General features: G+C 34.3%; 2 protein-coding genes across 2 annotated transcripts; both read left to right on the top strand.

Moving 5' to 3' along the window:
* The first annotated feature begins 9 nt into the window (after positions 1 to 9).
* LOC105344038 (sister chromatid cohesion protein DCC1) lies at positions 10 to 4736 on the top strand. Its single transcript, XM_011451613.4, has 11 exons — positions 10 to 112; positions 226 to 390; positions 560 to 725; positions 847 to 981; positions 1125 to 1215; positions 1385 to 1523; positions 1691 to 1788; positions 1921 to 1997; positions 2212 to 2289; positions 2937 to 3085; positions 4509 to 4736. The coding sequence occupies exons 1-11, from the start codon at positions 90 to 92 to the stop codon at positions 4615 to 4617; spliced, it is 1230 nt and encodes a 409-aa protein (XP_011449915.3). The 5' UTR covers positions 10 to 89; the 3' UTR covers positions 4618 to 4736.
* Positions 4737 to 17370: 12634 nt separating this feature from the next.
* LOC105344037 (PHD finger protein 24) lies at positions 17371 to 19693 on the top strand. Its single transcript, XM_011451612.4, has 7 exons — positions 17371 to 17710; positions 17980 to 18168; positions 18499 to 18577; positions 18661 to 18842; positions 18971 to 19119; positions 19220 to 19297; positions 19526 to 19693. Exons 1-7 carry the CDS (start codon positions 17441 to 17443, stop codon positions 19602 to 19604), a joined length of 1026 nt encoding a protein of 341 aa, XP_011449914.3. The 5' UTR covers positions 17371 to 17440; the 3' UTR covers positions 19605 to 19693.
* The last annotated feature ends 3028 nt before the right edge of the window (positions 19694 to 22721 follow it).

Consider the following 22721-nt stretch of genomic DNA (forward strand, 5'->3'; position numbering starts at 1 on the left):
ACAAATGGAACGACTTGTTTACGAATACGAAACTAAACATAAACATAGCTTTACTTTCATTTTCAATTTATTTGGCGGAAAAATTAAGAATGGATTGCGATCAAAATGAAAGGTAAGTAATAAGCGAATGTATGAATAAAGTATGCATCTTTTAAATTATTTCAAAAAAAAAAATGAAAATCCAACTAAATGGAAGGAGTTATATAAAGTTCGTTTATTTTGTAGGTCTCTAGAAGACATTAATACAGTTTTAGAATATGCTAAACTGGAACTGAGTGATGTTAAGCCAACAGTCCAGTGTATTTATTTTTCACAACAACTGGATAACCAGTCATTTAAGCTTTTGGAACTGGATGATACTGTACTGGAAACCCTCACCAATGGAGAAAAGTACGTTTTAACATGACTTCATCAAGTTCATGACGTACAACTACATGTACAATGTATTTTTAACTTTTAAAAACTGTTCAACATAATTTAAGAGTGCAAAATTACATGTCATAGATATAATAAATTTGAAAGCTTAGTAATTAAATTTCATTGTTATAAAAATATGCAGGGTGGTGATTCGTGGCAACACAGATGATATGGCGGTGCTATGTACACAAACAAATACATTTGAAATTAAGGAGGCAGAGATTTCTAATTCCATGTTGATAACTCCCCAGTTAGACATAGGGGAGGATGTGGATGATTCTGGTCCTCAAAACACCAAAGTCTCAAAAGTATGACATTTTCACAACCTTTATCTTTTAGCAACAGCATGCAATTCAAATGATAACAGGTTTGAACCTACAATAGCTATACATCTTATAGAGATGTACAACAATTAAGTTCTTTTTATAGGTTATTTCTGTGATGAATAACTACTACGAACTGCGACCTTGCAAACCAAAAGTTGCAAAACTGAAAAAACTTTTGGAGGAGAATATGTATAGTGGTAAAGAGTGTGAGGAAGATGAGCAACATCAAGGTCACAAGGTAAGGGTCAAAGAGTCAAGTTACTTTTCCTAATATTTTTACCCATACTTAAGCAATTAAATCAACTGAAATTTTGATGAATGCTATGGCTTTTTCTTAACAAAACGTGCATGCCTGCATTGATATTTTATTTTTTATTGCAGTATTGTTTTGAGGATCTGTTGAATATTGTTCAAGGAAGTGAAGTGGAAATAAAGGAATCTTTAAAGAAACTCAAGGCATGTCAAATAGAAGGTCAGTCCTTATTAATCTGATGGTGAATGTGAAACATTTTTTTGAGTTAAACCACTTTTAGATAATGGAGAAAAAAAACCACTCTACTTCTTCTATGCATTGCTTGAATGCGAATGAAATTATGATTTAGTGTTACATGTTTAAAAGCAATGTTTCCTTTCTTATAAAGGTTTATGGCGAGTTCTGGATTTTGATTTCCTAACTCAAGTACTGAACCATATTATCCAGCTTTGTGAAGAGAATGATTGGCTCTCTACTGGCATACCTCTGGATGAGTGTCTTGAAACTCTGGGACAACTCTTTCCGAGGTAAACCAATATACAATTAAAAAAGGAGATGGCTTCACAAGATTTTAATTTATTTACAACACAGTTTAAATGAAAAGAGAAATTCCACACAAATTGTTTCACGGTTGTTTTGTACAAATACTGAATCTGTAAGATAATATAAATACCACAAATGATATCATTTTCAGGGAAGTGATTGCCCATGTTATAGATTGCTATGCTAATGAAATGAAGTCAGGAGGAGGGCAAGGAGATCATGATCCAGATGATCAACCAATGCAAATTGGTGAGCAATCTGTTTGTCATTTCATGTTTTTAACCACAATAATCTTACATGTAATACGATAAAGACAACAGTTCTTGAAAGTTAAAATATTATTTTCTTTACAATTCTTTATTTAGCTTTTCTTGCTTGTAGATGCCAAGTTCTTTTCTCTCAGCGAAGATAAAATCTGTCAGTTCTTTGCAGAGCTGGTTTTAAAAAACTCAGGAAAGGTTAGTACCATTCATGTACCGGTACATGTATTTGCTAGATTATTATGCTATATTAACTTGCACAGTTCTCCTTCAGTTCTCTCTCTTTACACACATGAACACATGTAACTCAAACTTCCCCTGTTCCTCTGTCAACTTTCCATTATTTTTTTTTACATGTTATTTTAACTTTCAGTATTCCTCTTTTATTTAATGACATGTAATATTTTTACAGTTCAACTTGAAAGAGTTTTTGAAAGTCTGGGAGCAGACAGTTCCACAAGGCATGAGAACCAGTTTATCCCAATTAGAGGTAGAGAATAATTTTTTAGAAATTAATATTTTTTAAAAACTTGTGTACCTTTACTCTTCTTTGCATTTGTTATGAAATGTACCGGTAAGTAGATTAAATTATGAAAAAAAAAGAGAATAACATATTTTTCTGAAATCATCTTCTCAATTCAAAAAGATACTCCAATTCTTCTTATGCCCGCAAAGTTTTGAACATAATATTAAATGGATAAATAGGAACTTGCTACTCATGATTTTGTGTATTGCAAAACAGAAAATAAGTTTTGGCATATGTTGATATTCCTTAAATATTTGATTTTTGAGAAATGCAACTGATTACCGGTAACCAACTCAAATTTAACATTCAAGCCTCAGTACCTTAATGTGGTGTGGGGGCCTTTATCAGACACACAAGAGGTCATCCTGGCTCAGATGTGCATTACATTTACATTATTTCACAAACCCCAGAAGGATCATACCATCAGAATGTACATGTAGTTGTGCAAAACAAAAAGATGTGTGTTGAACAGAGAAAGGACCTTTACCTTATAACTGTATCTATTCACTATTTTCTTTAGAGTACCAGTTACTTTTACTTGTACAAGGCTCTACATGAAAGTTGATGTGAAAGGATTATTTTTAACATGTCAAACATCTCTCCTTTTTTAGGGAATTGCACTGATAGACAGAAACTGTATGCCAGAGGTCATCTGGTATTTTCCAGTGGAGGATTTACCAGAGGATGTTGGAGAGAGATTCAACACACTGTTCAAAACACGGGAGAAGTGGTCTCTTGCTGAGATCTCCCCTTATATCAGGTATATTAGCTCTCCATATATCAATTATATCATTTCCCCTAATGCCACTCAAATGTTTTCTCCCCTTATATTGATCATCACCCATTATATCAGTTACATCACCCCACCCCCCTAACATCAGATTTATTATCTCCCATTATATCAGTTATATCACCTTTTATTTTTATATCATAAATATCATCTCTCATTTTATCAGTTACATCACCTCCCTTCCCCCCTTTACATCTGGTATGTTATCTCCCCTTACATTTTTTCCTTATAAGATTTAGTATTGTATCAGTTCTGTTCATTACACAGCCCTTTTATATAATCTCCCATTATATCAGGTGTGTCATCTCCTATTTCATTAGGTGCTTGTATATCAGGTATTTAATGCCTTCTTATGCCTTTTTGTCCCCTGCCGCAACGCGGAGCGGGGACATAGAAATGCCGGGCGTCCGTCCGTGGGTCCGTGTGTCCGTGCGTCCGTCCGTCACACTTTTTTGTAAGCGCTCTCATGCCTACAAATTTTGACGGATTTTCATTAAATTTATACCAAATGTTTATACCACTATTACCTTGGTCAAGTTCGAAAATCAGCATTTGTCGATACTTTTTGTTGGAGTTATGGGACTTTGACTGCAATTATGACTCCGTTTCATCCAAAAATTGACCTTGTAAGCGCGCTCATGCCTACAAATTTTGACAGATTTTCATTAAATTTATACCAAATGTTTATACCACTAATACCTTGGTCAAGTTCGAAAATCAGCATTAGTCGATACTTTTTGTTGGCGTTATGGGACTTTGACCACAATCATGACTCCGTTTTATCCAAAAATTGACCTTGTAAGCGCTCTCATGCCTACAAATTTTGGCGGATTTTCATTAAATTTATACCAAATGTTTATACCACTATTACCTTGGTCAAGTTCGAAAATCAGCGTTAGTCGATACTTTTTGTTGGCGTTATGGGACTTTGACCACAATAATGACTCCATTTAATCCAAAAATTGACCTTGTAAGCGCTCTCATGCCTACAAATTTTGACAGATTTTCATTAGATTTATACCAAATGTTTATATTACTAATACTTTGGTCAAGTTTGAAAATCAGCATTGGTCGATACTTTTTGTTGGAGTTATGGGACTTTGACCACAATAATGACTGCGTTTTTTTCCAAAAATTGACCTTGTAAGCGCGCTCATGCCTTCAAATTTTGACGGATTTTCATTAAATTTATACCAAATGTTTATACCACTAATACCTTGGTCAAGTTCCTAAATCAGCCTTGTCGATAGACTCGATACTAGTATACTGCTTGATCGGCAGGGGACCCTGGAATTCCATTCAATTTTTGTTGCCCATTTTTGCATCTTGCATTAACAATTGCACGTTTTTAGATATATCAGAATTGTATGCTTGTATATTTTCTTTGTTTCAGGGATTTGACAACACTAAAAGTGGATGTTGGTGGTCTGCTCACAAAGTATGCAAGAGCTTCCATGATGAATGGCATCAAAGTTTTCAGCTCACGGAAACCTGTCACATGACACTAGCGATTATTTTAAGAACTCTTTATGTATAAACACATTAAAATTGGAACAGGTGGTGTAAATTGTTTTCGTCACAACGTATGAATTAGAGTGATGTACTTGTACATACAATTACACATATTGTTAAATTTTTAATGAGGTCAAATTTTGTAAGTTCTGTTTGTGCATATGGGTAGTTTTTGCAAATACATACTCACAAGAAGTGTAAATCATATTAATTGTGTTATGGTAAGCTGAACAAAATTCTTAGGGTCCCACTCTGCGGGTGCTCTATAGTGATCAGTCTGTCTTTCTGTCCATCTGTCTGTCGGAGATGGTTTGTCCAGAGCATATCTTCTCTCCCTTTGGCCCAATCTGGCTCACACTTCACCAACAGAGTGCCTTTGGGTAAAGGGTGTGAAGTGACCTTAAACCATGTTTCTAGGTCTAAGGTTAAGATTATAGCAGAGTTATAAATAAATTCCTTGTCCAGAGCATATCCTCTCTCCCCTCAGTCCAATCTAGCTCATACATAGTGTCTATGGTAATAGGGTGTGCAGTGACCTTGAATAAAGTTTGCAGGTCAAGGTCATATCGTACTGTGCCAAAATCCTTTTTTCAGAGCTTATATGCTTTCCACTTAGCCCTATTTGGCTCATACTTCAAATAAACAGAGAGCTTATGAATAGCAGGTGTGTAGTGACCTTGAATCAATTTTTAAGGTCAATAGCGAAGGTCATAGCAAAATATGAAAAATTCTTTTCCGGAGCATATCTTCTCTCCCTGTTCTCCAATCTGGCTCATGCTTCACTCACATAGTGCCTTTGATCAAAGGGTATGCAGTGACATTATATGATGTTTGTAGATTAAGTGTCAAGGTCATATCAGATCAAACAAAAAAATTTTTTGTCCACTATTTAAGTGGGGTCCTTTGAGATGGTCACCATCTCATATTGTTTAGTTTGCATGGTAATTAAATTTTGAAAAGTCATTGCTAGTCATATATCAATCACCCCCACCCCCCACCCCCCACCCCCATGTGCTACATTTCTTACTTTCTGTAATTTCAACGCTTTTACATAGATAAAACATTCAATGGTCATGTTAGAGCTTTTTACATGAACAATCTTGTTTGACCTTTGTCATACTTGGGTTTTTTCCCCGGAGACCTTTAGAAGTAAGATTATTCAAAGGTTCATAATCATTTTAGTTTTCTAGAGACCACAATTTAAATCCAATACCAGAGTTTGTTAACTTATATTGGATTTGGGGTTATTTTTATTTTTATTTTTCCCCGCAAAGAGGCTTTACTTCATCCAGCTATATTCAGACTTTTATCAGATTTCATAACCTCCTCAACTCAAGCTGTAGAGTCTTCAGTATAACAGTAATTAAGACCAGGATTGTGTCAAATTATGTTGGATTTGTTAGTTAACTCTTTACAATTTTTTGTAAAGCAATTTAATATTTTTGATAGGGTGTATTAACTGATAATTGAAAGTAAAAAAAATTGTAATGTGATGTGAAAGATTCATTCTTTGCCTGACTAAAGAAGTTGGAAAGACAACAGCAGAATAAAAATAATTAACATCTAATGATATACTTGCAAGTAGATAATATCTGATGATATAGTAAGTAGATAATATATGATGATGTAGGAAGTAGATCGAATACTAGTATATGATGATATAGTACTTCATTAAAAGAAAGTAAACGGGAATAATATATAATTATCAATTTTTATTATTTTTTTTTGGGGGGGGGGGGTTCGATGCTGACAAGGAACAAAAAATATATGTGTTGGGGTGAGGAAGGCTATGGTAGCATATCTCTGCCCCTTGTGTGCAAGTTATTTTTCTATCAAATATGACGACATGCAAGATAAATATGTTAACATGCAAGATAGTTATGTCAACATGCAACATAATTATGTTGACATGCAAGGAAATTGCAATCAGATAAGAATTATATAAAATCTCAAAAAAAATCTCAAATATCGCCCACCTGTGACATCCAATATGCTATATGCTACTTTTTTTATGTCGACATGCAACTTATTTATGTTAACATGAAATTATTTATGTCAACATGCAACTTATTTATGCCAACATGCAATTTATTTATGATGACATGCAACTTATTTATATCAACATGCAACTTACTTATGTTGACATGCGAGATGATTTTGTTGACATGCAACTTATTTATGTTTACATGCGTGATAAATATGTTGACATGCAACTTATAAGTTGTATGTCAACATAACTAAGTTGTATGTCAACATAAATATATTGCATGTCAACATATCTATCTTGTATGTTAACATAAATGAGTTGCATGTCGACATAAATAAGTTGCATGTTGACATTAATAGTAGCGTAGTTATCATCTTGGATGTCACATGTTGGCAATATTTGAGATTTTTAAGGTCTTCCGTTTCCAACGGAAGACCTTATTGTTTTTGCTTTGTTTCTTTTCCTCTATTATTAAGGTCTTCCGTTTCCAACGGAAGACCTTATTGTTATTGCTTTGATTCTTTTCCTCTATTATTATTAAGGTCTTCCGTTTCCAACGGAAGACCTTCTTGTTATTGCTTTGTTTCTTTTTCACTATTATTTTTATTGTTTTTTTTTTCTGTCACGTTTTCTCAAAAATGCTTCAGCCAATTTTCATGAAATTTTCAAATCTTATTCATGACAAAATTTGTAAGAAAAGTACACGGGGTTTTTTTGGTTGTCACTTCCGGTACCGAGAAATTGAAGATTTTACGTTTTTGCTTGTTCACGATTTTTCTCAAAAAGTATTTACGATAGAACCTTCAAATTTTCAGAGAAGGTAGAGAATGAACGGTCGCAGTGCCCTTCGCATATCCGAACGTCCGCCGTCACTTCCGGTCGTCACCGGAAGGAAATGAAAAACCTTAATTTTTCAAATTTTTAGATTTGAATTTTATTTATGTTTTTATTCGATAGAGACGCTTAAAACACTTCAGAATATGAAATTCGTGTTAAAATCGATCCAGGCATTCCCGAGATTTTGAGATCAAAAGTTCTGAAGCGAGAGTCCGCGTAGCTCAGTCGTTAGAGTGTTGGACTTGTGCCCAGGCGACCCGGGTTCCATCCCCGAGTGCCGATTATTTTTTCTTCCCTAATTTTGTTTTGTTTAACGATTTTACCTTTAAAATGATGGTTTTTATTGTTTTGCGTTTTATTTTTATCATAAATAAAAATAATAACAGCTTTTTTAGTACAAATATAGAGCTCGTTTTTGTCAGCAGTTCGCATCGCCGCCATCAAAGACATGCCGCCGAAGCGCCCCTGCGCATTAGAGTTCACTGGGTCGCTTTGCCGGCATCAAAGAAATGCCGCCATCTCAATGACTGTATGCACACAACATTTAGCAATGCACCATCGTTATTTTACATGGCTTTAAAAGGAGAACTGATTAGTATTTGTTCACATATATAGACACACGCTTGCATGTATGCATGCGTTTATTGACATACGTTGCTGATATACTGATTCCCTAAACACTACAAAAAACTAGAAAATTTCTCTCTCTCTCTCTCTCTCTCTCTCTCTCTCTCTCTCTCTCTCTCTCTAAAGTACATAAGAACTTAGTACAGGTAACATGCAGTAAATTAGATAGAGGCTAAATGTACATTGGCGTCCAAAAATTATACATGTAATTATTTCAAGTTACGGGATAATGTCTATGGATTAAAATAATTTGAAATTCATTGTTTAATGATTGTCTTTTTACTGATTGGAAGTCAACGCTAAAAAGTCATTTTTATTAAAGATGGTGTACTTTTTCCCTTTTTGTGCATGTCTATATACTGATACAAATCTGTTGCCTGTCTGGGATTAAGAAAAACCTCCAAAGTTTATATTTCCGTTTAGTCTGTATCTACGATAGCATGTGAACTACATATGAATGTAGTTACTGTGGAAATTACTGTCATCAAATTTTTACCGAATAAATTTACGTGTTACTGATTTCGTTATTTCTACATTTATAAAGATTTTATCAATCCTGCTGAAATAAAACAGTCAAACATAATAGTAAACGACACGAAAAAACATTCTCAAAACTGAAATACATGGGTAAAATGCATCAGTCATTGTTTTTGGACTTCCCCTAATTGTTGTTAACCGAATCCGAGATCCACACCTCAAAATTCTATTTTCGATTTATTTAAGACGAAAATCAAGCTCGGGTCTTTTCAACCCCCTCCAGACACAAACACGCATCAATATTTCAAATGACCTCGCACTGTTACCAAACCTGAATAGTCAGACATCTTACACGTTGTTTTTCATCTCATACAAAAACTCAGCTCCTCTCCCGGGCGGAAACGCCCCAAATTCAAAGACAAATTCGGGAATTATTTCGCGTCAAACATGTTTTGAAACACCTGCAAAGGCTGTGTGTTCTTATCTCGCCGGAGCCAAGATTTCTTCTTTCTCTCTATTTCTTTCTCTCCTTTTTATTTAAAGCTATACACGCTATAATTTACGTCAATTTTGAATGACAGTGAAAACGCATGTGTTTGTCTAATAATAGAAAGGTATCCTTAATCTGTAAATTACAATGGTGAATTCCATCTCGTTACAAAGATATAGATTTTTAATTGTTTATTTTCCTGCCAGGAAAATATACTTTTTCATGAATATTGATGAAGGAAGAGCGAAACCGACCTCATTGCGCATGTCCGCAGAGAACTAGGTGGTCGTTATTGTTTGCCTAATTAAATATCCAACTTGATTTTTAATATGCTTAACAGTTGTTATTTTGAAATACATACACGTATAATGAGTAAAATACGTTTGTCATTCACGATACCCTTACTTCTGCATTAACACTCATAGAATCTATAAATAGAACATAGGGGAAAAACACAGGTCTACGTCATTTTTTAAAGGAAGTATTCATATCTACTTACAGGCTTGTATTTTTTCTTTTGTTTGTACTCGTATATCGGACAAATTTATGCTTTACTGAAAATATCCTTTCCTTTGTGAAACTATCACAATTATAAAGATGGTGACCTTTCACCAGTTGTGGTATGATAGACTAAATTTAGCTGTCGATATCACGTGATAGATTGATATTCACGAAGAGGCATTACTTTCCTGGCAGGAAAATAAATATCTTTTATTGTTTAATATTTGATATATTTGTTACGCGATCGAATTGAGCGTTATAATTAACAGCATAAAGGTAACTTTTATTAGTAATCAAACACATACATTTTCCCCTTTATTCAAAATTGACGCAAATTATAGCGTGTATAGCTTTAATTTTCTAACTAAAATAATCAACATAAAAGGGTTGTTGGACTGTAGTTCAAGTTGAAAAACACTCTTCAATTAAGATTTAGACAAAAACAGTCTTTTATTATTAGGGTCTTCCGTCGACCCTTCTATTCTTATTGTTATTAGGGTCTTCCGTTTACAAAGGCAGACCATCTTTTTTTTCTTCGGTTTCTTTTTATTACAGGTCATTAGATCTGTTATTAGGTCAAAAGACTTCTTATTTAATATGAAATATATTGGGCTGGTTCTTTAAATAAGGGATCCAACGGGGTGTATAATCCTTCATCCATCGCACTTTTAGATCACATCTGCATTTCCTGATATGTTTCGTTGACCGGAAGGAAATGAAAAACCTTAATTTTTCAATTTTTTGAACTTGAATTTTTTTTATGTTACTATTCGATAGAGACACTTAAAACACTTCAGAATAGGATATTCGTTTTTAAATCGATCTACGCATTCCCGAGATTTTGAGCTCAAAAGTTCTGTAGCGAGAGTCCGCGTAGCTCAGTCGTTAGAGTGGTGGACTTGTACCCAGGCGACCCGGGTTCCGTCCCCAAGTGCCGATTATATTTCTTCCCTAATTTTGTTTTGGTTAATGATTTTATCTTTAAAATGATGGTTTTTATTGTTTTCCGTTTTATTTTTATAATAAATAAAGATAATAACAGCTTTTTTAATACAAATATAGAGCTCGTTTCTGTCAGCAGTTGGCTTAATTCAGACGCTCGTCGCATCGCCAGCATCAAAGACATGCCGCCGAAGCTCCCCTACATTAGAGTTCACTGGGTCGCTTTGCCGGCATCAAAGAAATGCCGCCATCTCCATGACTGAATGCACACAACATTTACTTAGCAATGCACAAACGTTATTCTACATGGCTTTAATTTGAGGACTGATTAGTATTTATTTACATAATTATATAGATAAACGCATGCATGAATACATGCGTTTATTGACATAGGTTGCTTATATATTGATTTCCTGAACACTATAAAACACTATGAAATCTCTCTCTCTCTCTCTCTCTCTCTCTCTCTCTCTCTCTCACCCTGACAACCGGGTGACTGCGATACGGTGTGAAAACTGACCACCCTTGTATCTGTGTTTGGGCCTATGTATTAACAGATGTAAACACTGATCGTTGATATACACTGTTGAAACAAAGAGTCTGATTATTCACTTTTGATTTATAAAAATCATTACGGCAGGGTGGATTGGGATTATAATCATTTACAATCAGTCTTTTAAAGTTTAGATTTATTTTAAAAAAGTCTATAAACATGTACATGTTCGCCCAAAAGCGGGATTAGTGATTAAGCAGCGGGGTCAATAATTCTCTCTCTCTCTCTCTCTCTCTCTCTCTCTCTCTCTCTCTCTCTCATTATAGCTAGATAAACAATGAATGTGCATATCCGTATAAATTAGCCTAGCGAACATTTTTATATGGGTATAATATATGTATTAATTTATTAAATCGGAATTTGAATTAATTATTCTCCCCTGGGAATAAACCCCGTTTCAAAATCGCCCTCACTTGGTTTCAGACTTTTGACGAGTCATGGGACAATATGCTTTGCCCTGCGTATAATCTCTCTCGGATGGGGATCCGATTACTATTGATGAAATAAAATCACTATTATTGATGAAATAAAATGTTTTTCTATTAACTTATATAGCAAATTAAAAATGCTGAGGTGGATTGAAAATACGCTTCATATATCAGACGTCCGCGTCAATTTGTTCCCGCCCATTTCAAACGTTTTGACCTGTTGCATTCATCTCCATGTACCTAATGTTAATGCTATACATATATCAGAATAAAAGTAAATATCAAAGAAAAAATCATAATTAAGATTTTGAGATTTTTAAATTTCAAATCAATGGTACAGTGGCTTATACAGCGCTTATATATTGTTCTAACATATGTATTTTGTTTAGAAATTGTGTAATATGTGATATTTAGAATTTAATATTCTATTTTAATGTAGAAGTCACCGACCAACCCCCCCCCCCCCCCCCCCATTCATAAAATCATTTAGTTTTTCTGGTCCGATTTTACTTGATCTTTGATATTGGGCCTTTAATTTCAACTAAGTACCATTCTAGATTACTGTACTAATTACAATTAATTATAGTACAAATTATACTAAACTATACTTCTATAGTACAAGTTAAAAACACTCTTCAATTAAGATTTAGACAAAAACAGTCTTTTATTATTAGGGTCTTCCGTCTCCAGCGGAAGACCCTTCTATTCTTATTGTTATTAGGGTCTTCCGTTTACAAAGGTAGACCCTCTTTTTTTCTTCGGTTTCTTTTTATTACAGGTTATTAGACCTGTTATTAAGTCAAAAGACCTCTTATTAAATATGAAATAAAATGGGACTGGTCCTTAAAATTAAGGATCCTACAGAGTGGATAATCCTTCATCCATCGCTCTTTTAGATCACATCTGCATTTCCTGATATGTTTCGCTGATGAAGATAAAAGGCAAGGTCATTTCCTTTCTAAAAATCGGACGGAAGACCTCCTCGTTGCTCGCAACGAGATCGTGTCTAGTTATTATTCTTTTCTTTTTTCTCCCACGTTTTCTCAAAAACCCTTCAGCCGATTTTGATAAAACTTTCAAATCTTGTTTATGACAAAATTTGTAAGAAAAGTACGTGGGTTTTTTTTGGTCGTCACTTCCGGTCCCGAGATATTAAAGATTTAATGTTTTTGCTTGTTCACGAGTTTTCTCCAAAAGTATTTAAGATAGAACTTTAAAATTTTTAGGGATGGTAGAAAGTGTCCAGCCGCAATGTACTACGCATATCCGAACGTCCGCCGTCACTTCCGGTCGTCACCGGAAGGAAACGAAAAAAAGTCATTTTTTAACTTTTTTGGTTTGAAAATATTTTTTGTTGCTATTCGATAGAGACATATAAATAACTTCAGAATATGAAATCCGTTTTAAAATCGATCCACGCATTCTCGAGATTTTAGGCTTCAAAGTCTTGAAGCGAGAGTCCGCGTAGCTCAGTCGCTAAAGTGGTGGACTTGTGCCCAGGCGACCCGGGTTCAGTCCCCGAGTGTCGAACGTTTTTTTCTTTCTTAATTGAGGTTTGTTTAACGATTTTATCTTTAAAATGATGGATTTCAATGTTTTCCGTTTTATATTTATTTATTAGCAGCTTTTTTTTCCATTACAAATAGATAGCTTGTTTCTGTCAGCAGTTCGTTAAATTCAAACGCTCGTCGCATCGCCGGCATCAAAGACACGCCGCCGACGTACCCCTGCAGTGGGTTATTTGTCGGCATCAAAGAAATGCCGCCATCTCAATGACACACACAATATTTAGCAATGCACCCACGTTTAAGTAAGTATTCTACATGACCTTAAAAAGAGGACTGATTAGTATTTATTCACATATATAGATACACGCATGCATGTATATGAATTTGTTTATTGTCATACGTTGCTGATATACTGATTCCCTAAACACTATAAAAACTAGAAAATCTCTCTCTCTCTCTCTCTCTCTCTCTCTCTCTCTCTCTCTCTCTCTCTCTCTCTCTATTTAAATTACAAATGTTTTAGCATTTGAATAAGAACTAGTTCAGGTAACATGCAGTCAATTGGATATAGGCTAAATGTACATTGGCGTCAAAAAATTATACATGTATTTATTTCAAGTTACGGGATAATGTCTATGGATTCAAATAATTTGAAATTCATTGTTTAATGATTGTCTTCATACTGATTGGAAGTCAACGCTAAAAAGTCATTTTTATTAAAGATGGTGTACTTTTTCCTTTTTTGTGCATGTCTATATACCGATACAAGTCTGTTGCCTGTCTGGGATTAAGAAAAACCTCCAAAGTTTATACGCGTAACTATACAAACGAACGGGTGACTGCGACAAGGTTTGAAAACTGACCAGCCGTTTATGAGTGTTTGAGCCTAAGATAAACAGATGTTAAAAAATCAATAGTTACATCTTTCAAACAACGCTTATACATTGTTCGAACATATGTATTTTGTTTAGAAATTGTGTTATTTGTGATATTTAGAATTTAATATTTTACGTTTAATATAGAAGTCACCGACCGACCCCCCCCCCCTCCCCAATTCATATAATCATTTAGTTTTTCTGGCCCGATTTTCCTTGATCTTTGATCTTGGGCCTTTAATTTCAACTAGGTACCATTTTAGATTACTGTACTAATTACCAGACCAATTCGTTCATTATTAACAGAGTTATGAAGTTTTTGGCATTTGAGTTTCAATTGTCGTGATTGACATGTACTGTAAAAAAAATCATAACTCCCAAGCCCTTCACTCAATCCTAATGAAAATTCGTGAAAATGAACCTCGGACACCATCCTTATTTTCTGCCAAATATGCAGCGGATTGAACAATCAAGACGAAATTCCTGAGATTAAACGGCGCTTATTGCCTATACTGGGAAATTAAATTTATACAGTCACGCACCGACCCCCCCCCCCCCTCCTCCTATTCACAAAACAATTTAGTTTTTTTGGCCTGATTTTACTGGATCTTTCATCTTGAACCTTTATTTTCAACCTAGTTCAATTTTAGATTACTGTACTACATGTAATGACCGAATCCGAGATCCACACCTCAAAATTTTATTTTCGATTTATTTACGACGAAAATCAAGCTCAGGTCTTTTCATCCCCCTCCAGACACAAACACGCATCAATATTTCAAATGACCTCGCACTGTTACCAAACCTGAATAGTCAGACATCTTACACGTTGTTTTTCATCTCATACAAAAACTCAGCTCTTCTCCCGAGCGGAAACACCTCAAATTCAAAGACAAATTCGGGAAATATTTTGCGTCAGCCATGTTTTGAGACACCTGCAAAGGCTGTGTGTTCTGATCTCGCCGGAGCCAAGATTTGTTCTTTCTCTCTATTTCTTTCTCTCCTTTTTATTTAATTTTCTAACTAAAATATTCAACATAAAAGGGTTGTTGGACTAAAGTTCAAGTTGAAAAACACTCTTCAATTAAGATTTTTGACAAAAACAGTCTTTTATTATTAGGGTCTTCCGTCTTCAGCGGACGACCTTTCTATTCTTATTGTTATTAGGGTCTTCTGTTTACAAAGGAAGACCCTCTTTTTTTTCTTCGGTTTCTTTTTATAACAGGTTATTAGACGTGTTATTAGGTCAAAAGATCTATTATTTAATATGAAATAAAATGGGGCTGGTCCTTCAAATTAGGGATCCAACGGGGTGTATAATTCTTCATCCATCGCTCTTTAAGATCACATCTGCATTTCCTGATATGTTTCGTTGATGAAGATAAAAGGCAAGGTCATACAATCGGACGGAAGACCTCTTCGTTGCTCGCAACGAGATCGTGTCTAGTTTATTACTCTTATTTGATTGCAGTTTTCTTGCATGTCAACATAGTTATGTTGCATGTTAACGTAACTATCTTGCAAGTCAACATATTTATCTTGAATGTCGACATAATTAATAGAAAAATAACTTGCACACAAGGGGCAGAGATATGCCACCATAGAAGGCAATGTTTTTCAAGATGGTTTGCCATTTTCAGTTCTAAGGGAGTTGGGATGACCCCAGATGCAGAGGCCATATCTTAAATGTTTCTTGACAAGATCAGCAATACTATTTATTTTTCAACCTTATTCAAATTAAAAAGAATTCACTGTTACAGCTGACAAAGTTTGGTTTGGTAAAATTTAAGTTCATCCTGACGTACATGTGTAATTAGAATGAATCAAACTCTTTCGAGTTTTGAAAAAGCACACAGTACAACTTATCAAACACGTCAACTTTAAATGGTTTAAAAAATATCGTTTTCTAAATTTTCGTTTGTCATATTATTTTATTGCTAAATTTTTGTAATAAATATAATTTTTAAAATCATGTTCTGGAACAAAAACACAATATTGCTATCTGTGCTTTTAATTTCATGGTCTAAAATACTGTTAATTCACACAATCACTATACAAAAATGTTTTCATCTTATGAAACGGAGAGGAGAATATACTCTATTTGCGTACTTAAACCATTTGTAAACGCCAAAAGAATACGTCTTTGGTTGTGATGTACCCTAAGCTGGGCTTTACATATGGAATTTTATCATGTGACTGATTGATATTAATATCCCTATAAATTGAAAAATTCTTGGAACTACTAACTGAATAAATGAAATTGCTCCTATAAATACATTCTGTTAATGATTTTTAAACTTTAGATACAAACATAAATGTTAAAGAACGTTTATTAAAGTGAATTGATATGATGACCAACAATTGTTCAAGGCATATTAAAGAGGCATGGTCACAATTTTGGTCAAATTTTAATTTTCTGTTTTTATTGTTTACAATGGTTTATCAAAGCATTTGTAATGATCAACCAAAATTTGAGTGTCAGTCGAAGAGGTATAAGCAAGAAACAGAGCTCACAATTGTTTGCTGTGTAAACAAGGCTCGTGCTATGTTTTTGTTTACATTTGTTGAATATACCGATATTAAATGTTTACAATGCTTCAGTAAGGCATTACCAATAGTTAACCGAAATTTGAGTGTCAGTCGTCGAGTTATAAGCGAGATACAGAACTCATAGTTCTTTGTTATGTAAACAAACCTCAGATCATGTTTTTGTTTACATTTTGTCGGAAAATTCCAGGTTTAGCCCTAAATAGAATGTGATAAACAATAGGAACTGTTTTTCATGCCCAAGACAAATTAGCAGATAGAAAAAATATTGTGACCATGCCCTTTAAAGGGGCGTGGTCACGATTTTGGTCAAATATTATTTTTATGTTTTTATTATATACAATGCTTCAGAAATGCATTTCAAATGATCAAATTAAATTTGAGAGTCATTCGTAGAGTTAAAAGCAAGATACAGGGCTCATAATTCTTTGTCATGTAAACAAGGCTCGTGCCCTGTTTTTGTTTACGTAGGTTCAATATACCAGTAAAAAAAAAATCTTTTTCCAGCTTATTTGTCTATCTTTTTATTTATTTTTATCATAGATACACAGTTCCTAACGTTTAAAACTGAAATTTTTACTTCAATGTTCAAAATGTAAACAAGCGCTTTGTTTAAATAGCGAAGAATTTCAAGCTCTGTAACTCGCATATAACTCATTAAATGACACTCAAATTTCGGTTGCCTATTTAAAATGCCTTTCTGAAGCATTGTAAATAATAAAATCGGAAAAATAATATTTGACCAAAATCGTGGCCATGCCCCTTTAACTATTATCCATGAGGCGTTTACGGACATCATGGAACATGCCAAGAGGAGAACTGTAATTCATAACGCCGTAAACTTTGTTGTTTTTGAAAATAATACAGGTATACATGTACTTGATACTTGTCAAAATCCTTGTGGGTTTAGTATTACTGGTTGGGTCAATTTGACTGTGATAATCCGATAAATTTACCAACAAGGATTAACACCGATTCTGCAGTTAATCCGAAGAGGGTACATCGTTCTAACAGAAAACATAAAAGTCAACAGAACGTCCGATGGAGAGTTCTCATACCAAGTGGTCGTCTGCTTCGTCCAGCATCTTATTCATTGGCTCCCTAGTACAGCACTGTCGCAAGAATCTAGAGGTTTTGCAGACGAGAAGACAGAGTAATCATGAACTGAAGGATTTCATTAAAGACATGAAGGAGCAGACGAGAGAAATTAGCACGGAGTTGGAGAAGGAGGGCCCCGGAGATCATCGATGGCTCATCCGGCGCGGGTCCGAGACTAGGCTTACTCCTTGCTCTATTCCAAAAGCCAAAAAGGTAAGGTAACTGATTTGGTTGCATACATGCTGGGTTTTTTTCCCCTTGTCCTAATGACTGTTTGCAAGTTTTGAGTAAGGGAGTCGGCCTGCATGTAAAGTGAATGAAAAGGGAGGGGACTACCAGATGCAACACTTGTGTTTTACTTTGCTAGTTTCTTGTCTTCATCATGTCTTTCGACTTTAAATTCCCTTCAATGGTATTTTAAAAGAAATCATCGTTATCATAGAAAATGACAGTATGCGCAGTGCAGAATTTTTTTCTTGCAGGTTTCAGATGACGTATACTGTGAGGTATGTCAGTGCCGGTTCCGGAAGGCGGACAGACAGTACCCCTGCCGGATCTGTGAGGGGGTGTTCCACAGAGACTGTGTCCTGGGTATCACTGATGTTCACCCATCCCACGCATCCACCATCGAACGAGCCAGCTCTAAAATAGGCTGGAGTTGTCCGGCTTGTGTCAGTTATATAGTATACTTATCCATTGTTTTTGTTTAGAGTTTCCATTACTTCTTTATACATGTATACCGTTTCAAAACCGAGCTTTTTATTCTTATGCTAAGGATTGCTCTTTAACAATTATTTTACTTCATACACACGTACGAAATATCGTTCTTTATAATTTAAGACGAATGCTTCTGTACCACGTGTTAACAGTTTGTAATAAATGTAGTTTTTATATCTAGTACATTACATTAGATTATTTACAAAATGAAAAATGAGTAGTTTAATAAAGTAAATGATAGTTTTCAAATCTTGATTAGGGTAACTTTGCTTCCAATATTTTAGGACGATCTAAGCCTCTTACTCTCTGAAGACGAGTTGAATCAAATTATACAAACTTTTGATGAAGAAATTCACCCGAAAGGTATTTGGAGAGAGAGAGAGAGAGAGAGAGAGAGAGAGAGAGAGGGGTATTACGGACCAAAAAATTGTTGCTGTCTTTGCAAGGTGACCAGATTTCCTTTGAAGAGTTTTTGGCTTTTAAAAGCGTCCATGGCGACACAACAGAGGAAGACGTGGAGAGGCTGCGTCTGGAGTTCCGATTGGTCGACACAGACGCCAATGGAAGAATCGACTGGTGGGAGTTTCTGACCTACCAGGCCAAAATGAAGCTCTTCTCTCGGAATCAGGTAATCATCATTGCATTGTCATATGACAGAAAATCTGTCGATCGAGTTTGTTCTTGTTGTTGTTGATGATGGTGACGATAACGATGATGATGATGATGATGATGATGATGTCAGTTGCATTGTTGTAGGACGAACTCGTGAATCTTTTGACCGCAAAGGAGATAGAAGCGGCAGAGTCCGCCTTCTCCCACTTGAAACTGAACACAAGTGGACGAGTGTCCCCTGGGGAATCCAAGCGTGTTCTGTCGGAGTGGTACCGACTTCTGGACAGTCACGGGTCAGTGGTGCTCAATGAACCGAGTCGTGCACTATGCCAAATAAATTTTTATTGAGGACCAACTTTGATATGTATTTTTCTTTTCTTTCGTTCAACGTAGCGAACAACGTGAAATGCTTGATCACTATGCAAGCCTTGCCGCTACAAGAATTATGGCGCTAGATGATACTCCACCTGGGTACGCTTCAATCATTATTCTATTTTTGGTTAAAAAACATTCTGAATGCGTAAATTTTATACCATTCAAGTTTATATTTTCACATTTATGGTAAATTAATGCAGAAGATTGCAAATATCACGTTATTTTCTAAGAAAAACGTATATCCAAAATGAAAAAGAAACTTTTATAATAATCTTTTCGTTAAGAATACAATGTTTACCATTTTATTTTGAACTTTTTTTTCAGGTCTATTTCGTGGAATGACTTTCTGAAGGGGCAAGCCAAATACATAATTGGTGCTCGTCCAAACATTATTAAGATCTAAACAAAAACAGAATCCATAAAAAAATCTATACATGAAAATATTTATTTGTGATGTCTGATATAGAATAAAATGCCGGTGAAGTATGTAACCTTGTTTTTAAAAGTTATTGTGCGTTAAACGTGTTATTGTAGTTAACACCTTTTGTTCCGCATTTTTTTTTTTTTTTGGAGAGTGGTATTGCTGCCTATCTGACTATTACCCGTATGCCGGAGAACGGGTTATGTGGAATTTCGGCAAGTTGATTATTAAGGAGGCTGGTCGGTCAACAAGTTAACCATCAGATCTTCTTAAAACTTTAAGATATGATTTGTTAATTAAGCAACAAAGAAAAATATCCGTTTGTTTAGTCTTTAAACTTTGGGTATTCTTTTATATTTTGATAGGAAGCTCTTCTTTAAAAGGAGATCAATACAGTTTAAAAATAGCTTCGGCCATCGAGCCGTCTTAAATACTCAATGTTTCAACGAACGTCTTAAAGAAATCAGACAACAATGCTACCATTGACGCATGCAGTATTTGTGCACGTTAATCCGTGTGGTTTTATCAATATTATTCAAAACGGTGAAAAAGACAGTAAATAATAATCTTGAACAATAACATGATTTGATAATATAAACTCCACGGCTAAAGGAGGCTCGTTGGTTAACGAATTAACCAGCAGAACTTCCTTTAACCTCCATATATGATTTGTTTCGCTTTAAATTTTCAGTTAGTAAAGAAAAAATCCAGATATTTTATCTTTTACATTTAATTATTTTGCTATATCGGTATAACGAGCTCTCCTTCTTAAAGAGACCAATATAGTCCAACAATGGACACAACCACCCGGCCCTCTTGATATCTGACAGAAGATGATGATTAAATATACCCAGCCTTTGTACACTTTTAGATGTATTTAATGATCATTTTTATAATTTATAGATATACTAGTTTCCTGTAAATACAAAAATATGGACAATAAAAGAAGCATAACACAAAAGAAAAAAATAACTGAAGTAACCGAAATCATAATTATATATTGTTATTTTGAAACGTTATTTTAATTCTCTACGAATCAACATTTTTCTTTTAAATTACAATCTGAATACAAACGATTTGACTTATTCGTTTGGTACTATAACTGTTACTTAAATAAAAGAAAAATATAGATTGTACCTTCTATTTCATTTCAAATGATTGTTTTGAGAGCAACGGAAAATTAAACCATAGTAAATACAGTAGAAGGAGGACTCTTTTGGTCAAGAAAAGTCATTGCAACTAAGTATTTTAAAAGCAAGACGATTATACTCTAAGGATTTACAATGCGGATCAGTACCGTATCACTTATAGTAAAAATTTTGGCGCCTGACTGGTCATATGTCAGAAGATAAGCCCCTGAAATCCCTGATTACATACAAAATTTGAACACAGAGCGTAACAGAGATGACTAGCTTATTTTCTAGGTATTGATACCGCTTTATTTGTGGTGAAACGGGACAAGAAACAATACTAATTCCATTATGCAGCAAAGCAATATTTGGATAACTCTACCCTCGAACTGAATGGGTGTAATTCCATATCAAAATTTTATGTTTGGAACAAAGAGACGAAAAATCTCTACAAATGAAAAAAGCATAATCAGAATATACTCAAAATCTCAGTCGGGCGATGGCAATGCTCACATTCAGAGTTGTCATTTACCAATTCATGTACAGTAAATCATGAAACGAAATGCGTTTTACAATATTGTTATCTATACAATATTTGAATCCTTGTTTTGTAGAACTATAGAAGAAGACAACTTAAATGTCTTGTTTCGGCCAAAACAGCGCTTTCTTAGCCATTCATATCTCACTTTACAGTAATCTGGTGTTAACTGTACATATCTAATGATAAATCACAGCTTAGCCCTTAATTAATTAAACTTTGAAATGCTGTGAAATTTGTAAATATGCAGTTGCCTGTATCTATATGACCAAGCAATTGAGATAGAACGAAATTCCTAATTTAATTTCAATGGGTCTTTTTCAATAATATTACACTGTATATATTTGCACTCTTTCAAATGTATTCCGATCAGCATCTTCCCTGATTAGTTGTTGAATACAAGGGAAAAAATCCAAACCAACAACAAAAAAAAAAAACCAAAACGGTTTATTATCGGCTCCTTTTTGTCCGCTAAAATCAAAGATATTCCTTCGGAAGCCTCTTTCTTCTGCATGACATCACTGCATTGCCTTTAAGGATGACGTTTACTCAGAATGAAAAAAAAATCCACTGATGATAATGAAAAACCATCTATTGTGTGTTATAGATCTTTGCTTGTATTGTTATTTTTCACTCTCAGAAAAGTAGGTCAATGACCTACTTTTTGAGTTAATGGCCATTGAATATTTATTGCAAAATCAAGCAAAATCCCATAAAATTTTCCACTACGATTGAGATTTTCTTAATTATAAAAATATTACAAATAATTAAACACTTTAAAAAATAAGATACAGTTTACGAATGGTAGTGGCACTAAATAAGTACACAACATTAAGATTTCAGCATCAATTTTAAAAAATAATTCAGTCCGAATTTCCTCTATCAGTTTTCAAATCCCTACCCATTTTTGATTCAATTTTACAAAAAATTGAATGATGATAATACAAAAACATTTATTTTATTGAACTACTTATATCGACATTATTCTGTTGGCATAACATTTATATAAGGTCAATGATCAAAATTTTAAGATATGATGCTTTTATCGTTTTTAAGCATTTTTCAATATTTTTATTATTCGTGTCATAAGATTATTTTAATGAATAATTGAGGTAAAACCAACGGAAAATATGCAAAATTACGTAGACTTAAATATAAAATCCTAACTTTTAATATTAGACTACTGCCAAAAAACTTTTAGCAGAAAACAAAATCTGCAAAATTTAGTCCGAATTTCCTCTGTTTGGCTAAAAGTCAATTTTTGTTTGAGCATAATTCCATAATAAAGTAAAACTATTGAATGTTTTGTCAATAATAATTCATTTTATAAATACTTTTTGTGTTTAGAACAAATTTTACTCATTTCATTGAACTTTTTAACAATCGGAATCTGAGAACTCAAACCCTGAGTAAATAACACCCTTAATTGGC

This window comes from Magallana gigas, chromosome 7 (genome assembly GCF_963853765.1).
Source record: "Magallana gigas chromosome 7, xbMagGiga1.1, whole genome shotgun sequence".
In the NCBI taxonomy this organism is placed as follows: Eukaryota; Metazoa; Mollusca; class Bivalvia; order Ostreida; family Ostreidae; genus Magallana; species Magallana gigas.

Bases quoted from the DNA above. Each gene is read 5' to 3' on its own strand.
- LOC105344037 (XM_011451612.4), top strand. From the start codon at position 17,441: ATGGAGAGTTCTCATACCAAGTGGTCGTCTGCTTCGTCCAGCATCTTA. The intron at 19,120-19,219 runs GTCAGTGGTGCT...CGTTCAACGTAG, and splicing joins CGACTTCTGGACAGTCACGG to CGAACAACGTGAAATGCTTG. The intron at 19,298-19,525 runs GTACGCTTCAAT...CTTTTTTTTCAG, and splicing joins CTAGATGATACTCCACCTGG to GTCTATTTCGTGGAATGACT.
- LOC105344038 (XM_011451613.4), top strand. From the start codon at position 90: ATGGATTGCGATCAAAATGAAAG. The intron at 1,998-2,211 runs GTTAGTACCATT...ATATTTTTACAG, and splicing joins TTTTAAAAAACTCAGGAAAG to TTCAACTTGAAAGAGTTTTT. The intron at 2,290-2,936 runs GTAGAGAATAAT...CTCCTTTTTTAG, and splicing joins CCAGTTTATCCCAATTAGAG to GGAATTGCACTGATAGACAG.